This window comes from Malurus melanocephalus, unplaced genomic scaffold, assembly GCF_030028575.1.
Source record: "Malurus melanocephalus ecotype Western Australia unplaced genomic scaffold, MMel_1.1 scaffold_1381, whole genome shotgun sequence".
NCBI classification, from domain to species: Eukaryota; Metazoa; Chordata; class Aves; order Passeriformes; family Maluridae; genus Malurus; species Malurus melanocephalus.
Genome location: NW_026624613.1, coordinates 10,920 through 19,298, shown reverse-complemented (window position 1 = coordinate 19,298; position 8,379 = coordinate 10,920). Strand labels below are relative to the sequence as shown.

The window sequence follows — 8,379 nt, the reverse complement described above, 5'->3', positions numbered from 1 at the left end:
TGTTCCCCAGCAGGAGGAAGGCAGCAGCAAGGAATCACGCTCCGGCTGAGCCCGGCAGCGCCGGCACAGCCGAATTCCAGTCTGGGAACCGCCCACGGCCGCGTTCCCGCCGCCTCCTCCCCACCTGGAGCCTCCACACTCGGAATTCACGCCGGGAATGCATTCCCGTTTCACCACAGCAGGGTGCTGAGTTGAGCAAACCCCCGGCTCTGCCTCGCTCCCCAAATCCAGGGCTTTGAAAAACCCCAAGGTCATTCCTGAAAAACCCCAAGGTCATTCCCAAGTCCTCCCCAGCAGCAATTCCGGGAGGAACGCGGCAGCTCCAGCCCTGGAAAAACTCATCCTGGGGGAGAGGGACTGCGGATCTGCGTGGAGGGAGGGGGAGATTCGGGAGAGAGGGAAGCAGCAGAGGGGAAACGAGAGAAATCCAGGCGAGAAAACAGCGGGGAGCTTTGAGACCCAGTGGAGCTCACACGAGCCATCCACGTTTTCTGCAAAATGGGGAAAACGTGGATCCTACTGCCAAAAAACTGTGTTTTGGGCTGATTCTGTGCCAACCCTTCTGCCCTGAGCTCTCCCTGAATGGATTGGATTCCCTGAGRGACATTTGGAGGCGGCTGCGCCGCTCCGGAGCCGCCGGGGTTAAACGCAATCAGCGCCAGCCCCAGAGTCAGCTAAACAGAAGGAAAACAAAAATTATCCCAAATTCTCTCTCCGCCCCCGCAGCGCGTAAACAGCGGAGCCTGATCGCTCTCCAGAAAGCCACCGAGGGCGTTTCTCTAATCAGAGGAGAGCGGGGAGAAGTGGCTGCGCGATGAAAAAGCCAATTATCCAGCAGGGATGCACTCCCTGCATCTGCGTCAGTGTGCTCGCCAGCCCCAAAAACCAACACACCGAGGGGCTGTGCACCAGACAGGGCCTTTTATGGGGTCTGGAAAGGYAGTGCCAGATCCAGGACCTGGAATTCCTACTGGGATCCAGCAGGAATTGTTTTTGTGCCTATTTCCATGCAGAGCTGTGTCTGCACGCCCCAGGATCCAGCAGAGCAGCCCACGATGAATAGAGAGAGAAGCTCTGCACCAGACAGGGCCTTTTATGGGGTCTGGAAAGGCAATGCCAGATCCAGGACCTGGAATTCCCACTGGGATCCAGCAGGAATTGTTTTCTGTGCCCATTTCCGTGAAGAGCTGGGTCTGCACACCCCAAGACCAGCGTGTGCAGAGCAGCCCATGAAAGAGAAGCTCTGCATCAAAAAGGGCTTTTTTAGGGTCTGGAAATCCAGTGCCAGATCCAGGATATGGAATTCCCCCTGGGATCCAGCAGGAATTATTTTCCATGCCCATTTCTGTGCAGAGCTGTGTCTGCACGCCCCAGGATCCAGTGTGTGCAGAGCAGCCCACAATGAACAGAGAGAGAAGCTCTGCATCAAAAAGGTCTTTTTTGGGGTCTGGAAAGGCAATGCCACATCCAGGATATGGAATTCCCACTGGGATCCAGCAGGAATTGTTTTCCGTGCCTATTTCCGTGCAGAGCTATGTCTGCACACCCCAAAATCCAGCCTTTTTATGGGGTCTGGAAATCCAGTGCCAGATCCAGGATGTGGAATTCCCACTGATACCCAGCAGGATTTTTTTTTCCGTGCCCATTTCCATGCAGAGCTGTGTCTGCACACCCCAAAATCCAGCATGTGCAGAGCAGCTCATGATAAACAGAAAAGCTCTGCATCAAAAAAGGTTTTTTAGGGTCTGGAAATCCAGTGCCAGATCCAGGATCTGGAAATCCCACTGGGATCCAGCGGGAATTGTTTACCGTGCCCATTTCCATGCAGAGCTGTGTCTGCACACCCCAGGATCCAGCAGAGCAGCCCACGATGAACAGAGAGAGAAGCTCTGCAYCARAMAGRGYYTTTTWTRSGGTCTGGAAAGGCAGTGCCAGATCCAGGAYCTGGAATTCCCACTGGGATCCAGCAGGAATTGTTTTCCATGCCCATTTCTGTGCAGAGCTGTGTCTACAYGCCCCAAAATCCAKCCTTTTTAWGGGGTCTGGAAASSCARKGCCAGATCCAGRAYMTGGAATTCCCACTGGGATCCAGCAGGAATTKTTTTCYGTGCCCATTTCCATGCAGAGCTGTGTCTGCACACTCCAAAATCCAGCGTGTGCAGAGCAGCCCACAATAAAGAAAGAGAAGCTCTGCATCAAAAAGGGCTTTTTTAGGGTCTGGAAATCCAGTGCCARATCCAGGATATGGAATTCTCACTGGAATTCCCACTGATACCCAGCAGGAATATTTTTCCATGCCCATTTCCATGCAGAGCTGTGTCTGCACRCCCCAAAATCCAGCGTGTGCAGAGCGAGGTGGGCACCGAGGATCCTCTGGCTGCCCTGGGGACCTGGGAGAGCTCCAGGGATTTCCCCTTGGAGCTCCAGGATTTCCCCATGGAGCTCCAGGATGTCTCCACGGACCCTGGGGATGTCCCCATGGAGCTCCAGGGCAGCACAGGGATGGTCCAGCTCTGTCCCCAGGCCATGCAAGCCCCCAGGTGGGGACAGAGACGGGGGACAGCAGCCCTGGGGCGTCACCAGGGCGGGGCTGCTYCCAGGCAGGGGCAAATCCTGCTTTTCCATGGCATTCCCGTGGCTCAGGCAGCCCTGGGGACAGTCCCAGAGGTCACTCTGTGTCCAGAAAAGATTTAAAGCCAATCTGCTGGGTATCCCAGGGTATCCTGGGGTATGCCAGAGATGGGCAGTGGAAAGAACCAGCAGGATTCAGGCTCAGCCTCGCCCTCCTCCCAGCAACACTTGTGAACTCGGGGTTTTTTTTTTAACAAAAACCTCCAATTTCAGCTCCCCCTGAGAAGGGTGGTCTCAAACACCAGCCCTGCAAAGGAGGAGAAGAGGTAAAACCGGGAGGAAGCAACGAGGAACTGGGGAGCGGGAGGGAAAAACCAGCGAGGTTTGTAACTTGTTCAACAGCGTAAAAAAAACGGGATTTTTTTTTTTTTTGTTTGTTTGTTTTTTCCAACTCTTTCCCGCCCCATCCTTCCTGTTCGGGGCTTGAGCGTGCGAGTGGAGGCTGAGAAAGGGAAAAGAGAGAGAGGCAGGTGGGGTTAAGGGGGTGCATGTGCTCGGTGTGGTTGTTAGAATCATGCATCGAAATAGACCATCACTCACTGCCCGCAGGAGGAGATGCAGCAGCAGCAGCAACAGCAGAAGTGGTGGGAGTGGAATTGACGGAGGAAAGAGCTACATGGGTTGGGCTAGAAACATTTTTTACATCGTGGTGCTGGCTCACGATGGAAGGCTGTCTCCTGAGGGCTCCCTGCAAAGAGGAGGCGCCGGTCTGGAATGTGTAAACTACGTCCATCTGCAAAGAATCAGAGAGTGAGATAGCGACCGCCCGGCCGGGGATGGGGACAGGGACWGGGCGGGGACATGGGAGAGGAGAGGCCGGGCGGACACATGGACAGCGAGGAAGGAGGAGGATGGAGAGATGAGGAAGAGGAGGAAAAAAGGAAAGAGCCCCGCCGCCCCCGCGCTCGCTCCCCTGACCCACGCGGGGCTGGGGGGGCGGGGAGAGCTCCCAGCTCTGCCCTTTCCAGGGACAGAGGGCGGCAGGATTGATCCCCACACCGGGAAAAGAGGCTGYGGAGAGGGGCAGAGRCAGAGGAAACACCCGGGGTTATCCYGAAAATCTGCACYGGGAGCAGAGAGAGACAGAGAAACTGAGACAGGCTGGGCAGAGGTGCGAGAGGGCAGCGGGGGAACTGCGCTGGCAATGGGCTCCCGGAGCTGGGGACACTCTGGAGACACTCTGGGGACACTCTGGGGACACTGTGTGGCACGAGGAGATGGTCCTCGGGGAGCCTCGGGGCTCTGGACTGGAGCCGGTGGGGACCACGGTGGCGGGGCCAGGGCTGTGCTGAGGACGTGTCCAGAGGCTCAAGGAACCGGGCAGTGTCCGGTGCCACTGCCGGGCACTTGGTGGCCGGAGCACCCCAGTCCGGTGACACAGCTCCTGGGGACAGCTCCTGCAGCCACATGGCACCCCGGGGACAACTCCTGCAGTCCCGTGGCACCCTCAGGATGCTCCTGCAGCCCCAATTCCAGCTCCTCGTGCCGCGGAGCCGTTTCACACACGGCTTCGCTCCTGTCCTGCTCCGATGTCCCTCTTTTCCCCACGTTCTGGGGACACCCCAAGAGGGGACAGGAGCTCCCCAGGAGGCTCCAGGACGTGGCAGCTCCATCGGGAGCGTTTCTCTCTCAGCACGGCCCCAGCACAGGGAGACACCTGGGAAGCTCCGGGGGCACCTCTGGCCCCGCGGGCTTTGGGGCCTGCTGCATTCTCAGCACATCTGGATGCTTCCAGAAGGTTCTGGAAGCTCCCAGCATGTTCCTTGTGAGGATGAAGCACCGGTTACCCCACACAAAAAGCACCTCGGTGCTCAGGACGAGCCAGGAATGGAGGCTGGGCTTCACTGCGACGCCATCGAGGTGACACCRCTGAGGTGACACAGAGGTGACACTCACAGAGGTGACACCACCAAGGTGACACTGTCCAGGTGACACCATCGAGGTGACACCACCGAGGTGACCAAGGTGACCTCATTGAGATGACAACCATTGAAGTGACACCGTCAAGGTGACATCAAGATGACACCATTGAGATGACAACCATCAAGGTGACAACATCGAGGTGACACAATCGAGGTGACACCACTGAGGTGACAACCATCAGGGTGACAACCATCGAGGTGACACCATCGAGGTGACACCACTGAGGTGACATCATCAAGGTGACACCACCAAGATCACACCATCAAGGTGACACCATTGCCATTGAGGTGACACCATTGAGGTGACACAGAGGTGACACTGCCGAGGTGACAACCATCAAGGTGGCAACATCAAGGTGACACCACCAAGATGACACCATCAAGGTGACACTCACAGAGGTGACACCCCTGAGGTGATGCCATTGAGGTGACACTCACAGAGGTGACACCGCCGAGGTGATACCATTGAGATGGTTCCATTGAGGTGACACCACTGAGGTGACACCATCAAGGTGACAACCATGGAGGTGACACTGTTGAGGTGGCACTGCTGAGGTGACACTCACAGAGAAGGGAAGGTCACTCTGCCCCAGCCCCTGTCCCCAGGGCCATTTGTCACAGGGACAGAAAGGAGAAGGAGCAGGGGTGACCATGGGGACACCAGGATGTCCATCCATGGGACAGCTCTGCCCAGGCCTCGAGGGAAAGCAAGGGGCACGTTTGCCCAGAAATCTGGGGCAAAAAACCACCCTTTTGGGGTGGGAAAAAACAGAAAAAATTATGGAAAAAATCAGGGAAAACCAACCCAAAAAAATTCACAGAAAAAAAGCCAGGGAAAACCAACAAAACTTCAAGAAAAACCAACAAAACGTCAAGGAAAACCAACCAAAGCAGATGAAGAGAGATCTTCTCGTGCCCTTCTGTGCCGTGGGGTGCACAGGCACGGAGGGGTGGCACGGGGACGGGGTGACCACGGCTGGCGCTGCAGACCCCCATTCCCAGTGGGAACAGCGTCACAGCGGCCACTGAGGGGTGGCACAGCGACACGGTGACCACGGCTGGCACTGGCAGAACCCCATTCCCGACAGGAATGGTGTCACAGCGGCCACTGAGGGGTGGCACAGGGACAGGGTGACCACGGAGAGACTGGCAGATCCCCATTCCCAGCGGGAATGGTGTCACAGCGGCCACCGAGGGGTGGCACAGGGACAGGGTGACCACGGCTGGCGCTGGCAGATCCCCATTCCCGACAGGAATGGTGTCACAGCGGCCACCGAGGGGTGGCACAGCGACAGGGTGACCATGGCTGGCGCTGCAGACTCCCATTCCCGACAGGAATGGTGTCACAGCGGCCACTGAGGGGTGGCACAGCGACAGGGTGACCACGGCTGGCGCTGCAGATCCCCATTCCCGACAGGAATGGTGTCACAGCGGCCACCGAGGGCTCCGCAGACCCCTCACAGCCCCCCATGCCACTGGGGTGATGGTCAGCAGCACGTCCAGCCTCCCGCTGACCGCTCAGAACAGCCTCCCCCCGCCCAAAAACCCAGATTATCCCAGCTCCCTGCGGCTGCACGGCCGGCCCGGGAGGCCACRGCGTCACCTCTCTGTGGACACATCCCCCGGAGAGGCGGGGAGAGCGTGGGGAGGAAGATGAGGAAGAGGATGAGGAGCCACCCCGGCCCCCAGGCTGTCGTGTACCTGGGTCTGGATGCGGTTGAGCCCCCGGAACCACAGGATCTGCCCCCGGCGCAGCTCCATCTCGGCGTGGTCGATCTCGTCCACGTCCTCGGGCAGCTCCTCCTCGGGGATCTCCTCCTTGGTGATGCCGTGCCCGGCCTCCTTCAGGAACTTCAGCTGGCTGGTGGGGACGGTGCAGATCACCTGGGGACAGCGGGGACAGCGCGGCTGCTGAGCCACCAGGCCACCAGGACAGCGGGGCTGGACTGGGGCATCCTGCTGATCCGTAGGGATCCCTTGGGAATGGCCCTGTCACTGCTGTTAATGTCATGGTCACTACTGGGTGTGTCACTGTCACTGCTGGGTGTGTCCCTGTCACCGCCAGGTGTGTCCCTGTCACCACCGGGTGTGTCCCTGTCACTGCTGGGTGTGTCACTGTCACTACTGGGAGTGCCACTGTCACTGCTGGGTGTGTCCCTGTCACTGCTGGGTGCGTCCCTGCCATGCCGGGTGTGTCCCTGTCACTGCCAGGTGTGTCACTGCCATGCCACGTGTGTCCCTGTCACCGCTGGGTGTGTCCCTGTCAGTGCTGGGTGGGAATGTCACTTCTGGGAATGTCCCTATCAGAGCTGGGAATCTCACTGTCACTGCTACAAATGGCCCTGTCACCGCCAGGTGTGTCCCTGTCACTAGTGGGTGTGTTCCTGTCACTGCTGGGTGTGTCACTGTCACTGCTGGGTGTGTCCCTGTCACTGCTGGGAATGTCACTGTCAGTGCTGGGTGTGTCCCTGTCACTATTGGGAGTGCCATTGTCACTGATGGGCATGTCATTGTCACTGCCAGGTGTGTCCCGGTCACTGCTTCGAATATCCCTATCAGAGCTGGGAATGTCCCTGTCACTGCTGGGCGTGTCACTGTCAGTGCTGAGAGTGTCACTGTCACTGCTGGGTGTGTCCCTGTCACCACCAAGTGTGTCACTGTCACTGCCAGGTGTGTCCTTGTCACTGCTGGGAGTGTCACTGTCACTGCCAGGTGGGTGTCTCACTGCTGAGTGTGTCCCTGTCACTGCCAGGTGTGTCACTGCCATGCCACGTGTGTCCCTGTCACCGCTGGGAATGTCCCTGTCACCACCAGGTGTATCCCTGTCACTGCTGGGTGTGTCACTGTCACCACTGGGTGTGTCTCTGTCACCGCCAGGTGTGTCCCTGCCATGCCAGGTGTGTCCCTGTCACTGCTGGGTGTGTCACTGTCACTGCTGGGTGTGTCACTGTCACTACTGGGAGTGCCACTGTTACTGGTGGGTGTGTCATTGTCACTGCCAGGTGTGTCCCTGTCACCGCTGGGTGTGTCCCTGTCAGTGCTGGGTGTGTCCCTGTCAGTGCTGGGTGGGAATGTCACTTCTGGGAATGTCCCTATCAGAGCTGGGAATGTCACTGTCACTGCTACAAATGGCCCTGTCACTGCCAGGTGTGTCCCTGTCACTAGCGGGTGTGTTCCTGTCACTGCTGGGAGTGTCACTGTCACTGCTGGGTGTGTCCCTGCCATGCCAGGTGTGTCACTGTCACTGCTGGGAGTGTCACTGTCACCACTGCGTGTGTCCTTGCCATGCCAGGTGTGTCATTGTCACTCCCAGGTGTGTCCCTGCCATGCCAGGTGTGTCCCTGTCACCGCTGGGAATGTCCCTGTCACCGCCAGGTGTGTCTCTGTCACCACTGGGTGTGTCCCTGCCATGCCAGGTGTGTCACTGTCACCGTCAGGTGTGTCCCTGCCATGCCAGGTGTGTCCCTGTCACCGCTGGCAATGTCCCTGTCACCACCAGGTGTGTCCCCCTGCTGCAGGGTGGGGCTGAGGCTTCACCCCTTCCGAAGCAGCCTCGTAGAAATATCAGGGAAGGGACAGAGGTGAGGATTTTGGGGTGGACGCTCACCTGGCCCCACAGGAGCTCTCCCACGCCGATGAAGATGCACCAGAACCACTGGCTCAGGGTGAGCCCGGAGCAGCTGAAGGGCTTCCCCCCGAACTCCACGATGATGATCTGTGGCACACAAGGTGACAGTCACACCGGGGCAGCTCTGGGGCCACCAAAATGTCTCCTGGGCCACGCTTCTCCCTCTCCTGGGATCCTCAGAGGGGCAGGGACCTCACA

At 58.3% G+C, this 8,379-nt stretch overlaps 1 protein-coding gene across 1 annotated transcript in view; it reads right to left on the bottom strand.

Moving 5' to 3' along the window:
* The window catches only part of LOC130586887 (plasma membrane calcium-transporting ATPase 1-like), a 19,233-nt gene that overhangs the window by 4,113 nt on the left and 6,741 nt on the right, over positions 1-8,379 (bottom strand). The window contains exons 8-9 of the mRNA XM_057387804.1: positions 8,161-8,268; positions 6,255-6,437 (exon numbers count right to left, since the gene is read on the bottom strand). Coding sequence (XP_057243787.1) covers positions 6,255-6,437; positions 8,161-8,268 — 291 coding nt within the window. The remainder of the gene's footprint in view (positions 1-6,254; positions 6,438-8,160; positions 8,269-8,379) is intronic.